General features: G+C 43.2%; 2 protein-coding genes across 3 annotated transcripts in view; one reads left to right on the top strand and one right to left on the bottom strand.

Annotated features, from left to right (window-relative positions):
• Positions 1 to 4,844, bottom strand: part of LOC126108915 (glycine--tRNA ligase) — a 171,028-nt gene extending 166,184 nt beyond the window's left edge. The window contains exon 1 of the mRNA XM_049914277.1: positions 4,491 to 4,844. Coding sequence (XP_049770234.1) covers positions 4,491 to 4,736 — 246 coding nt within the window. The 5' untranslated portion in view covers positions 4,737 to 4,844. The remainder of the gene's footprint in view (positions 1 to 4,490) is intronic.
• Positions 4,845 to 4,947: 103 nt separating this feature from the next.
• LOC126108916 (RNA-binding protein 45) overlaps positions 4,948 to 13,902 on the top strand; it is a 109,198-nt gene continuing 100,243 nt past the window's right edge. For both annotated transcript variants that reach the window (XM_049914279.1, XM_049914278.1), the window contains exons 1-2: positions 4,948 to 5,291; positions 8,782 to 8,896. In XM_049914279.1, the coding sequence (XP_049770236.1) occupies positions 5,078 to 5,291; positions 8,782 to 8,896 (329 nt within the window). In that variant the 5' untranslated portion in view covers positions 4,948 to 5,077. The remainder of the gene's footprint in view (positions 5,292 to 8,781; positions 8,897 to 13,902) is intronic.

The raw sequence follows: 13,902 nt of genomic DNA, 5'->3' as shown, positions 1-13,902 counted from the left end.
GGCGCAGGAGAAGAAATGCGCCGTGGCGGAGAAGGAGAACTGTGCTTTCTATGAGCCTTCTTGGAAAGTCGTTTGGTAGAAGTACTGGTCGATGGCTGGGAGTTCGAGGTACGTAGGAAGTCTGCACGGGACGGTTCCTTCTTGAAGGCCCGTGCATCTGACTTCTGGGTCTTCGTTGTGGCAGAAGCTGATCAAGGGGCTTGTGTCTGTGGGGTGACGGGAGGAAGAGGAGACGTCGACCACACGATCTTAGCACTGGCCGAACGGACGACCGTGGTGCTGAAGGTCATATCGCATGTCTGGGTTGCCACCTCCCTGGTAGTCCGAGGAGAAGCGAGGACAGTACTGTATTTCCCCGCTGGGAGCAGCGTGGGCTTCCTACTAGCAAATAGCTTGCGAGCAGCCGAGGTGGACACTTTCTCTTTGACCCGAATTTCTTGGATACATCGCTCTTCCTTATAGATGGGACAGTCGCGGGAGGACGCTGCATGGTCACCCTGACAGTTCACACAACGAGGAGACGGAGGTGGACAGTCACCCTCATGGGCATCCCTGCCACAAGTGACACACTTAGCCGCATTGGAACAAGACTGGCGAGTGTGATTAAAATGCTGACACTGGTAGCAGCGCGTAGGTGTCGGGACATAGGGGCGAACAGAAATAACCTCGTAGCCCGCTTTGATGCGCGATGGCAGCTTAACACTATCGAAGGTCAAGAAAAGTGTCCGGGTCGGTACAAGGTCATTGTTGACCTTTTTCATGACCCTATGGACAGCCGTCACGCCCTGCTCAGCGAGGAAAGACTGAATCTCCTCGTCAGTCAATCCGTCAAGTGATCTAGTACAGACCACACCACGAGACGAATTCAAAGTTCGGTGAGCCTCCACCCGGATAGGGAACGTGTACAGAAGTGTGGCTCGAAGCAGTTTCTGTGCCTGAAAGGCGCTCTCAGTTTCTAGTAACAAGGTACCATTACGCAACCTGGTACAAGACTTAACAGTTCCGGCTATGGCATCTACGCCCTTCTGGATAACGAAAGGGTTGACAGAGAAAAAATCCTTTCCGTCCTCAGATCGAGAAACGATGAGGAACTGTGGGGCAGGTGGTAGTACTTTTGTCACTGGTGGCTGGTCAAGTTTCCGTTTGTGGGCAGAAGTCGAGAGAGAAGAAGAGAAATCCACTGCAGAGGAATCCCCCATGATTGCCAGCGTCACCGATGGCGCGCTCCTTCCTTGTGGGGAGGTCACACCTCCCGAGAAACAGACGGAGGGACCAATCGGCATGGTCAGAAGGTATCAGCTCAGGCAATCACCCCTCCCTAGGCCTGGCCTTTACCAGGGGGTACGTGCGTGCCTTACTTGTCTATCCAGGGTGGGGAATTACGCGTTACCCCGTCACCGGCTACGCGTGCGAACACGTGGGTCGGCCTTCAGGCGTGCACAGGGAGGAAGGAAGAAGAGGAAAAAGAAGAGAGAGAGGACAGACTGTCTCAAACGCCAAGGCGGAGACCAGAGAAGGCAAGGGAAAGGCGGCAAGGGAAAGGCGGCAAGGGAAAGGCGGCAAGGGAAAGAAGGCAAGGGAAAGAAGGCAAGGGAAAGAGTAAGGAAGACAGTGAGATGGAGAAGAACAAAGAAAGGAACCAACCAAAGGAAGGAAGAAACGAGAAGAAGTGAAAAACCAAAATGACCACAAATATAGGTCGTGGAACCGTCCGTCTCCAGACGCAGGCGCTAACTACCCCCTTTAGGGGGAGGGACTCCCTTTAGTCGCTTCTTACGACAGGCAGGAATACCTCGGGCCCATTCTAACCCCCGGACCCGCAGGGGGAAAATTGTTGTCATTTAGGCCTGTCTGTCAGAAGTGTCCATTAGTTCTCTTTAACTACAAAGGTGGTGTTCAGCTAACAAATGAGACTGACCACTTCTCAAATTACCGTGATTTTGTACTCTCAATTGTAGTTAATACTTAAAGTTACTGGCAAAATAGTAACTATTCACTAAATAAATACACAAGTATGACAAAAAGTGAAAGTTTCATGCTTGTGTTATTGTGGGAAATACAATTTTCTGACAAATATTTGCATAATGAAAAAGATACAAAAGATGTTTTACATCAATAAACAAAATAGATAAAGATACGTAGCTTTCAGGGATGATAGCTATAGTGCAATGCTATCACCTGAGATACTGTCTGTGAAGTGATTAAAAGTTGCTAATTCAGAGGTTCATTGTATAAATGTTTATTCACTGTGAAATACTAACGCCTGTAGCTTTAAAGGTATTGAAATACTGTGTTGTCATCAGATGCATCTCATTTATACCAGATTGCCAATGTATTCCGATTTGCATTGCTATTTGACTACAAGTTATTACAGATTCTAAAGAGCTGTAAGAAGCCACCTTTCAGTTTGTCTGACACCTCGCCATTTTTGGTACACAAATGCCTCGCAAGCTACAGTTGTCTAAATTCCCAGATCTGAGATTTCCCTTTTACTGGGGACAATGCTCAACTCTGTACCTGGACACGCCTGTACCAGTTGCCTAGCCGGACCTCCTGCGATGTGCCCCGAGACTGCTAGCGTCGAGCTGCATAACAGTTTCATCTTACCTCGTACCGATACTGAGCGGTCGAATGGCTCGTGCAACATCACACTACGAAAAAGCTGTTCGAGTGGGGTGCTACAGGAGAATGCCAACGATTAGAAGCGTAGATGCAACAAGAAATGAGGAGACATTGAATCGAGTCACAGTTAATAGAAATATGTCACAACTTAAGCAAATTTGTTGATAGACTGCACCCTGAGCCATCAAGGGATGGTCAGTTTGCTAACGGAAAGAAGTGTGGGGCAACAAACGTGGCAAGCAACCTGTGCATTAATACAGGAAGGAGCTTCAAACAGTTGCAGAGTGCCGTAGTTATGCACACACAGTACACCTAATGATCCACGGGAGAATGTTACAGTTACGCTGAAGAAATTGAATTGGCAGACTCTTATATGCAATTTACATCTATCTCGACAAAGCCTACTAACAAAGTTTCATAAACTGGTTTTAAATGATAACCCTAGGAATATACTACAACCCCCTACATATTGCTCACACAGGGATCACGAGGAAAAGATTATAATAATTACAGCACACACACGGAGGCATTCAAACAATCATTCTTCCGACACTCCGTACGTGACTGGAATGGGAAGAAATCCTAACAGCTGGGATAACATGATGTACCCTCTGCCATACTCTTCACAGTGGCTTGTAGAGTGTGGATGCAGATGTAGAAACGAGTCAGACAAAAACTTTATAACTGTGACTGTCTTACAAAGATACCTCCATCTGTCCAAATAAGCCTCAGAAGGCCCAACAGTACTGACCAACCGCCATGACATCCTCAGCCAACAGGCTTCACTGGAAATGGATATGTAGGTGCATGAGGTCAGCACACCATTCTAATGGCAGCAGTCAGTTTTTCTGCTTGGAGCTACTACTTCTCAATCAAGTAATGCCTCAATTGGCATCACAAGAGCTGAGTGCACCGTGCACTCCGCTTGCCGACAGTGCTCGGCAGACCTGGACGGTCACCCATTCGGGTGCCAGCCGAGGCCGACAGTGCTTAACTGTGATTATTTGACGGGCATTGGTATTACTACTGCAGCAAGGTTGTTGGCTCACAAAGGTATTAGAAAATGAAACTCTAATAAGGGTAGTTCCTGTTTCATAAATATATTTAAGCACGGTGACAAAAAGCAAATGCACAAAGCTGAAATCATATGAATAACAAAGAAACTACTACTTCATGTTACATCTTTAAGACTGAATGACAGCACTCTGTGCTTCAAAGGGTCAGTGGCCAATTAGATATGGATCCAGCATCCTCGCCGCAAGAATGTTAATAGGCCTATATATTACTATTATGCAACATATGATAAATATTTCATACTGAATGTGTCAATTACATGTGCATCTATACCCTAGCCCAGTGACTATAACACTACAGTTGTGCAGCACCATTTTCGCTACTTTCATTCAACTGTGAGATACCTTTAACACATTATGGTGGTAGCATTTAGACAATGTGAATGCTATTAATATGGATGAAATCAACGAAATATAGGGACAAGACAACAGCAAATTAATTGCCATGACATCATAACGGAAAACATTTCGATGCTTCCCGGTTAACAGGGAAAGAAATTTTGTTGCTAACTCGTGTTCTATCACATCACTGTTTACAAAGTAGTATTGTCTGCAACTTTCCGAAATGTACATCGTGAGGGCAAAAACCATTTGACCTATTTTGTTTTTGTTTCAATGTTACATAAAGCCGGAATGAGTTCGATAACATCGTTGTTAAGATATGTAATCGCGGTTCTTTATCCCCTGTCAACCACCCAGCTTGTTCTACAGACATCGACATTAGAAGCTCAAGTTTTTTTGCTGCATATACCACATAATATAGTCAACTACATATCCACACAAAGGCCAGCTTACCTGTTCTTTAACGGATGCACGTAAAGGTGCAAGAACTTCTTCGATTTTCGGATCTGCCATTGTATTTAAAGGAAAGGTAATCTTCAGTTTTCTATTCCTTTTTCGGCTTCCCCAGACGTGTTCGTCTTCTTTCCTTACGGCGGTACACAAAGAAAGGTACCTGCTCCCGTATATAATACCAGGACTTGTGTTTTTCTGTACTACATGCACACTAACTTTGAACAAAATATTGACAATGTGTTTCATCAGACAGTCTCCGCCTACCGTAACCACACGCACGCATGTGCAATACCAATGTTTCTGCTACCGAAGATATTGACGTGTATATGTTAGGTGAAAGTTGCAGCTATACGCGTGTCAGAACTTCCTGGAAGTAGTCATGCTATTGTGTACCCTATTTCAGATGGCATATTATTACCGTGTTTATTTGATTAAATAAACAGAAACGTAAATTTTGGTATACGATGTATGGCAGACTTCTTAATTAAATAGCTTGTTCTAAACGTTCATTTTTCGTACTTAGCTGCATATAGCATCTCTGGTCTTCCATGTTCACGGCAATAACGCATCAGTAATCAGTATACAGAATGAGCGAACGAAGAAAATCAAGTGAAACTAGAGCGGACCGCAGCGATAGCTATGATTCGAAGCCGCGTCTAGATGACTATCCACCTAATTCACGCTTGTTCATTGTTTGTAGTCGAAACATCACGGAGGAAGAGTTTCAGGATGCGTTTCAGAAGTTTGGAACCATCGAGGAAATATGGACAGTACGCGACAAGACGACAAAACAACCAAAAGGTATGTGCCCAACACTTTCTCAGTGGAAATATGTAATGTCACGGTAGAAATCGTTTAATCCCCTGGAAAACTAAACGATTAGGCCTACTATGTAGCAGCTTCATATGTGGTACATTGCCATCTGTCGTTTCTTAACGAAATTTGCAGCCGACTTACATAATGCAGTATCGCACTAATAAAAGAAGTATTATTCTTGATGGCCGTGCCACTAGTAATAAATTGGGTCAGAGTATTGAGAAGTAAAGGTTAAGAGTTCGCGTTACGAAAAATAGCTTGTTATTTAATGTTCGTCTTTTGTTTTTGTTTTTTTCTTGTGGGAGTTACCGAGCGTAAACAGTTATTACGGGTAGGTATATTTAACAAGATTCGGTTTAAGAGCTCTCAAGACGAAAACAACTAAAGGAAGTAGAGTTAGCTTAGCAAAACATTGAAGTTTTTAATGACTACTATAACTTTCACCCAAACTGGCTCTCTTACTTCAACGCTGAGGATGGTGTCGTGATAGACATGACGGGTGGTTCAAATATCTGTCTGGATATCTAGCTCTAGGTTTTCCTTGATTTCCCTTCAGGGATAATTCCTTTAAAGACACAGTCGATATCATCAGTTTCAACTTCTCCACCTCCAATTACGTAGTCGTTCGTAGGGCATTACTAAATCCCAATATACCATCTTTTTTTTCGTAAAAGTAATATTAAATTCCTTCATTTTACTGTTTCATTTTATTATCCCCCTAGCATCAAATTTGTACAAATGCAATTGAATTAAATCAGATTCTTCCTGATAGATTATGTAAACCAAACAAATAATTTTTTGTTACCTTACAGCCAGCCTCAGCCACAGAAACTACTTGCATCATGTTGTAGCATTAGTATTATGATACACACTCCTTACTTTCCAAGTTTTTACATGGCAAAGGCATTCTAGGCCAGAATGTGGTATTGGACCCATTCTGAAATCTTAGTTGTGGTGACAGGCTGGCCTGTAGTGTAGAACAAGGTCTATGTTAGGTTGGGAGGTACCGATTTGGCAGTGAATTGGTGAGGCTAACGTGTATGGATGTTAATTGAAGGCTGTGATAAGAGAGAGACCTGTAGTGTAGCCTAATGTTTACACTTGCACCATGTTTAAACACACTTTGCCCTGTTTGGTGCACTTTTCCTCATCAAATCTAAAAATTCAGAAACCTACATTATATGGTTGACAAGTGTTTGAGCATTTTGATGCACATTATGTACATAAATCATACATAACTACAAAAAACAATACATCACCTATAAACACGCCACCCATGCAAACTAAACCAAAAACATCACCTAACACACAACACTTAAACACACCACCAATCACATCAAAACGATACCTACAAACACGCCACTCTCACAAACTAAATTCCGCACCATTGTGATGTCACACACAACAACAGCCTTACGTCACGAGTCGTAGCCGACGGGTGGGATCGGTCACTTGTCAGCTGAAGTCCCGAAGAGGCGCACACAATGTAAACATGTGTGCATTCTGATTGTTGGTGCTGAAGGCTACAGTTAACTGTCAGTGAATTTTAAATTGCTGGTTGATTAAAAATATACACAATATATAATTTCTTGTGAGAGAAATCCTTTGCAGCATGAAAAAAGCATAAAATTATTTTACAGTTGGCATGGATAAAATAGACATGCGCAAGAAGCCTGTTTAAAAGAATTATGATTTATATTTGTGTTACCAATTTTATTCTATCAACTGTCACCTTCAGATCCAATAATCAAAGTACAGTTACATTTTCTTCTGGCCTGTTCACCTGACAGATTACTATGTTGTGGATTGCAATATGTATACTTGTGTATAAAAGTTATTTTGATTTATAATTATGTTTCCTAGTATTTATTCTGCTGATTCTTCTAAACAGATGATTTAGTAATAAATTGAACCCGGTAATGAAACCATTTGTTTAAGCTGAGGCTTGAATGTGCCTTGTTAATTCTTACTGGTAATGATGTATTAATAGTTTTTTATGTTGTTGTTGAATTGTTACATACCAATGTCATGGTGCCATTTATCTTACAAGTGGGGCGAGGAGGAATGGGGGGGGGGGGGCTTCCCAGTGCGGGAATTATCTTTTTGAACTCATCTATAGGTTAAGGTCTCTGGTATTACACCCTGCAACCATTTACACAGGTGGGCTCTCGTGTATGAGTAAACAATGAAAAAAAATTTTTTTAGAATTTCACGTGATGCTCCACAGCTTTAAAAAAAAAGAAATGTTGTGCAGGCTGACTGTGTAGTGTAATGGCTATAGTGCAAGCCTCTTGTAAAAGATGTTGTGGGTTTGGATCTCACCTAGTGCTTTCAGATTTTTTATTTGTATTCCTTTGTCACAATGTCTCAGTCACTATTTTAACTTTTTCAGTTGCTCTCATTTTTTCTTCCCATCATTCTTCTACCAGTTGGAATCTTTGTGCACAGGAGTTTAACTTCTTTTATTTAACTTTCATAATATTTAAACATTTGAAAATGCTGGTATATCAGTTAAAAACCAAAAGACAAAGTGATCTATTTGTACTGACTGTGCAGTGGTGTCAAAAATGCAATTTTTGTTAGGAAATGTACATTTTCTTGATTGGTAATTGTCTGACAAATATTTAAAATTGAAATTCTTATTGCATAAAAGACAAAATAATGCAAATGAAGATTTAAACAAAAGAATGGATTATAAGTAAAACAAATTTGATGCAAAATGTGGTATAGAAATAATGAAGGCAATAACATGGATGAAAATATAGGATGATGAAGTGAAAGACATTAAATCTATGTTACTACACGGATAGAATTAAAATTACATGCACAAAGATTCCAAGCTTAAAAAAAATTATAGGAAGGAAAAAATGAGAGTAGTTGAAAAAATTAATACACGATTAAAACGATGTGCAAACAATATAAATTAAAAAATTACTTTTTTAGCCAATTAATTGAATACAAATAATGATCAAAGTCATTTCAATAAAGATTTGAAAATAAAGAAATTTCAAAGCATCTTGTGAGATTCAAATCCACAACCTACTGAATATGAGGCCTGTACTATAACCATCAGCAAGCAGTCCGTATAACATTTCTATTTTAAATATGTAGAGCACCACACGAAAGTTTAAAATTATTTTTTGTTTGATTATTTACAAACCAGGGTGAAGGGCTGCAAGCTGTGATTCCTGGGACCCTAACCTACATCACTGTATAGATGGTTTCATAGTCAATCCCACCACTGGGAGCGTATGCTTGTTAGCATAAGTGAAACTAAAATACACGGTTAAAAAATCGAGTTGTTGTTTCAGATCTGACTGGAAGGTACGGATATACAAGAATTTAAAATTTTTACGGAAAGGAAAGGAAGCAGATCCTGCGCAAGGGTCGAAAGTTCCCTGTCGACACCAGACGGGATGCCAGGAAGGAGGTGCACCAGCTTTACATTTGTGTACCACTTCTGGTTTGCTTACAGGTGTCACATATATCAAATTCTCCAAAACTTCTGAGGCGGCTCTGGCGCTGGAAGAGATGAACGGTCGGTGTATTGCCAGCCACCCCAGGCCGCTCAAAGTGATGATCGCCCACAGGTAATGATAAGGGTGTCGATGTGGTGCCGTGTAGCAACTCGTCTCACTAGTGCTCCAGTGCTGAAGAAATGTATCAGCAGAGGGAACAGTGAGGCACAGATGATGGATGTTCATACCTGTGAAGCAAACATGACAACAAACCCTGTAAATCAACAAATCTTTGCTAAAGAAGGCTTTGCGTGAAAGCTATTATGTGTGGAAGTCTCTTCATCGTGCCTGTCTGTGATTCAATTTACATATACTTTACATGCACAAACATAAAAAATATACATGATTACTGTTGTTATTTTGTACCTGGTAGAATGTTCATCATCAGGGTCAAAAGATGGAGTTTATTATTATTGTTGTTATTATTATTATTATTATTATTATTATTATTATTATTATTAAATGTGAAAGTTGTTTTTGAATAACAGAAACATGTTTTATATAGGTACAGTCAAGTATTGGAGCAATTATTAGACACTTGTGTTTTCTATCACTATATGATCAATGTGTATTGTTTCCGTAATTTGCACTTCAGCTTTTTTCTGTTTCATGTTACAAATCAACAGTTTTTTTAATAAAACCTTAATTAAACATTAGAAAGTTTAATTTTGCTACGAGGGTAAGTCAATTATTATCCGCAATGTAGTTACAGAATTTTATTGTAATCAAATAGGAAACTTACAAGAACATAATTTTTTGACATAGTCTCCTAGTGTTTCAACGCACTCGATCCATCGTTGTACAAGCTTCCTGATGCCCTCATAAAAGAGGGTTCTCGGCAGAGCTGTGAGCCAGGAATGCACCACTTCTTTCACTGCTTCGCCCGAGGCATATCGACGGCCCCTTAATGCCTGTTTGAGTTGACCAAACAAGTGATATTTCTTTGCTATTGCCATTAACCCTGTAATGTCCTGTCTGCTGATGGGCACCTCCGGGTCTGTTTTTGTTGACGATTTTGCCACCTATTGCAGTTCTTCGTGGACCTGTGTCATTGAGCGGCACCATCAGCGATGTTTTGACTGTCTTTACTCGTGAAGCATCGGCACTGGCTTTTGTTTTTCCACTGAAAAAACACCACCATCTTTACATCTTGGGCCTGTTGCTCTTCTGTTCGTTGAAACTATGAAATTCCTGGGGCTCCTGCTCAATAGGAAACTTATTGGCCTCCCCCGTGTCTTACCTGGCAGCCCACTGTACGTGGTCCCTCAGTGTCCATGTCCTCAATGGTACTTCCTGGATTTCGGATTGAACCACCCTTTTGTACTGGTCCCTTGTCATTTGAAACTAGACTGTGGGTGCTTTGTTTATGCATCTGCACATCTGTTCCTCTTACGCCATCTCAATACTACCCACAATCGTGGCATCCGTTTGGCCCCTGGCATGTTTTACACTACCCCGGTCGAGAATCTGTACCCAGGTGCTGCCGAACGACTGCTGTCCCACCGCCGTGACTTCCTCCTTGACCGATATGCGTGCCGTTCGTCTGCCGTGCGTAGCCAACCGCCACCTCCTTCGATGACTCATTTGATCACCAATAGGAGGCACATCCCTCTTCTATGTTACCTCCGGTGGTTTGCTTTTGCCTCGTGCTCCGGCAAATTAACTTTACGCTTCCAGCAACGTTCCTGGAGGGTGTGGACCCTTCACCACCTCGGCTTCGTGCAGCGGCCCGTGTTCACCGTGGTCTTAATTCGCTTCCTAAGGATACTACACCGGCCTCACTCTAACGCATTTAGCTTCGTGACTATCACGTGGAATTTCGCGATAGTGCCTTCGTGTACTGTGATGGCTCTCGGACTGGCTGTGGTGTCGGGTGTGCCTTTGTCATTGGCACCGACGTTTTTTGCTATATGTTTCTGGCACATTGCTCAGTATTTACTGCAGAGCTCTTTGCCCTATATCAGGCCACAGAGTACATCCAGCAACACAGGCTTTTCAATTGTGTCATCTGCTCAGACACTCTCAGAATCTTTCAAAGCCTCTCTGTGCTGTAGACTGCTCATATCTTAGTGCAACGGGTCCAGGAAAGCTTGCACTTGTTCACTCTTGATGGAACCACTGTAACGTATATGTGGGTTCCTGTTCACGTCGGTCTGCCAAGAAGTGAGGTTGCTGCTGCTGCCGAGGCTGCAGTCTTCGTACCTCAGACCCCTAGTTCTTGCATTCCCTTAAATGATCTCTTGTGTTGCCATCTGTTGGCAGGTGGTGTCACTTTATCGCCACTGGTCCTCCCTTCATGGGAACAAGCTCCGGTTTATTAAGCCTCTGCCAGTGGCTTGAATGACCTCCACTCGCCCCTCCCACCGTGAGGAGATCGTTTTAACTAGGTTCCTTATTAGGCACTGCCATTTTAGCCATCGCCATTTAAGTGGCACTCCCCCACCGCTTTGCACCCAACTATTAATGGTCTGCCATTTCCTGACGGAATGATCTTTTTTTGACCAGTTACGTTTCTGTTTGAGTTTGCCGTCTGAGTTATCGGCCGTTTTAGTGAACGACAAGCGAGTTGTTGACCGCGTTTTACTTTTTATGCGTTGTAGCAATATGGTGAAGGCCATTTAATTTTTAGTTCTGGACGTCCATTTCTCTATTGCGTGTTTTATAGACCTTTCTCCACATCCCTGTTTTTAGCTGTCTTCTCGTCCGTCATTGGGAATCGAGATGTAGTCATTTTTAACTCCTCTCTTTGTCTTCATGTTTCACAGTTTTGTCGTGGGTGTGTATGACCCTAGTTGTTTTTATGCCCTAAAACAAAATAAAACACTTTCTCTCTCTCTCTCTCTCTCTCTCTCTCTCTCTCTCTCTCTATATATATATATATATATATATATATATATATATATATTGGCAGGTCGATAGACACACAAATAAACACAAACATACACACAAAACTCTAGCTTTCGCAACCAACGGTTGCCTCGTCAGGAAAGAGGGAAGGAGAAGGAAAGACAAAAGGATTGGGTTTTAAGGGAGAGGGTAAGGAGTCATTCCAATCCCGGGAGCGGAAAGACTTACCTTAGGGGGAAAAAAGGACAGGTTTACACTCGCACACACACACATATCCATCCACACATACACAGACACAAGCAGACATTTGTAAAGGCAAAGAGTTTGGGCAGAGATGTCAGTCGGGACGGAAATACAGAGGCAAAGATGATGTTGAAAGACAGGTGAGGTACGAGCAGCGGCAGATTGAAATTAGCGGAGATTGAGGCCTGGCGGATAGCGAGAAGAGAGGATATGCTGAAGGGCAAGTTCCCATCTCCGGAGTTCTGACAGGTTGGTGTTAGTGGGAAGTATCCAGATAACCCGGACGGTGTAACACTGTGCCAAGATGTGCTGGCCGTGCACCAAGGCATGTTTAGCCACAGGGTGATCCTCATTACCAACAAACACTGTCTGCCTGTGTCCATTCATGCAAATGGACAGTTTGTTGCTGGTCATTCCCACATAGAACGCTTCACAGTGTAGGCAGGTCAGTTGGTAAATCACGTGGGTGCTTTCACACGTGGCTCTGCCTTTGATCGTGTACACCTTCCGGGTTACAGGACTGGAATAGGTGGTGGTGGGAGGGTGCATGGGACAGGTTTTACACCGGGGGCGGTTACAGGGGTAGGAGCCAGAGGGTAGGGAAGGTGGTTTGGGGATTTCATAGGGATGAACTAAGAGGTTACGAAGGTTAGGTGGACGGCGGAAAGACACTCTTGGTGGAGTGGGGAGGATTTCATGAAGGATGGATCTCATTTCAGGGCAGGATTTGAGGAAGTCGTATCCCTGCTGGAGAGCCACATTCAGAATCTGATCCAGTCCCGGAAAGTATCCTGTCACAAGTGGGACACTTTTGGGGTTCTTCTGTGGAAGGTTCCAGGTTTGAGGAGATGAGGAAGTGGCTCTGGTTATTTGCTTCTGTACCAGGTCGGGAGGGTAGTTACGGGATGCAAAAGCTGTTTTCAGGTTGTTGGTGTAATGGTTCAAGGATTCCGGACTGGAGCAGATTCGTTTGCCACGAAGACCTAGGCTGTAGGGAAGGGACCGTTTGATGTGGAATGGGTGGCAGCTGTCATAATGGAGGTACTGTTGCTTGTTGGTGGGTTTGATGTGGACGGACGTGTGAAGCTGGCCATTGGACAGGTGGAGGTCAACGTCAAGGAAAGTGGCATGGGATTTAGAGTAGGACCAGGTGAATCTGATGGAACCAAAGGAGTTGAGGTTGGAGAGGAAATTCTGGAGTTCTTCTTCACTGTGAGTCCAGATCATGAAAATGTCATCAATAAATCTGTACCAAACTTTGGGTTGGCAGGCCTGGGTAACCAAGAAGGCTTCCTCTAAGCGACCCATGAATAGGTTGGCGTACGAGGGGGCCATCCTGGTACCCATGGCTGTTCCCTTTAATTGTTGGTATGTCTGGCCTTCAAAAGTGAAGAAGTTGTGGGTCAGGATGAAGCTGGCTAAGGTAATGAGGAAAGAGGTTTTAGGTAGGGCGGCAGGTGATCGGCGTGAATGGACACAGGCAGACAGTGTTTGTTGGTAATGAGGATCACCCTGTGGCTAAACATGCCTTGGTGCACGGCCAGCACATCTTGGCACAGTGTTACACCGTCCGGGTTATCTGGATACTTCCCACTAACACCAACCTGTCAGAACTCCGGAGATGGGAACTTGCCCTTCAGCATATCCTCTCTTCTCGCTATCCGCCAGGCCTCAATCTCCGCTAATTTCAATCTGCCGCTGCTCGTACCTCACCTGTCTTTCAACATCATCTTTGCCTCTGTATTTCCGTCCCGACTGACATCTCTGCCCAAACTCTTTGCCTTTACAAATGTCTGCTTGTGTCTGTGTATGTGTGGATGGATATGTGTGTGTGTGCGAGTGTAAACCTGTCCTTTTTTCCCCCTAAGGTAAGTCTTTCCGCTCCCGGGATTGGAATGACTCCTTACCCTCTCCCTTAAAACCCAATCCTTTTGTCTTTCCTTCTCCTTCCCTCTTTCCTGACGAGGCAACCGTTGGTTGCGAAAGCT

Source organism: Schistocerca cancellata, chromosome 11, assembly GCF_023864275.1.
Source record: "Schistocerca cancellata isolate TAMUIC-IGC-003103 chromosome 11, iqSchCanc2.1, whole genome shotgun sequence".
NCBI classification, from domain to species: domain Eukaryota; kingdom Metazoa; phylum Arthropoda; class Insecta; order Orthoptera; family Acrididae; genus Schistocerca; species Schistocerca cancellata.
This window is presented reverse-complemented; position numbering and strand designations above follow the sequence as displayed.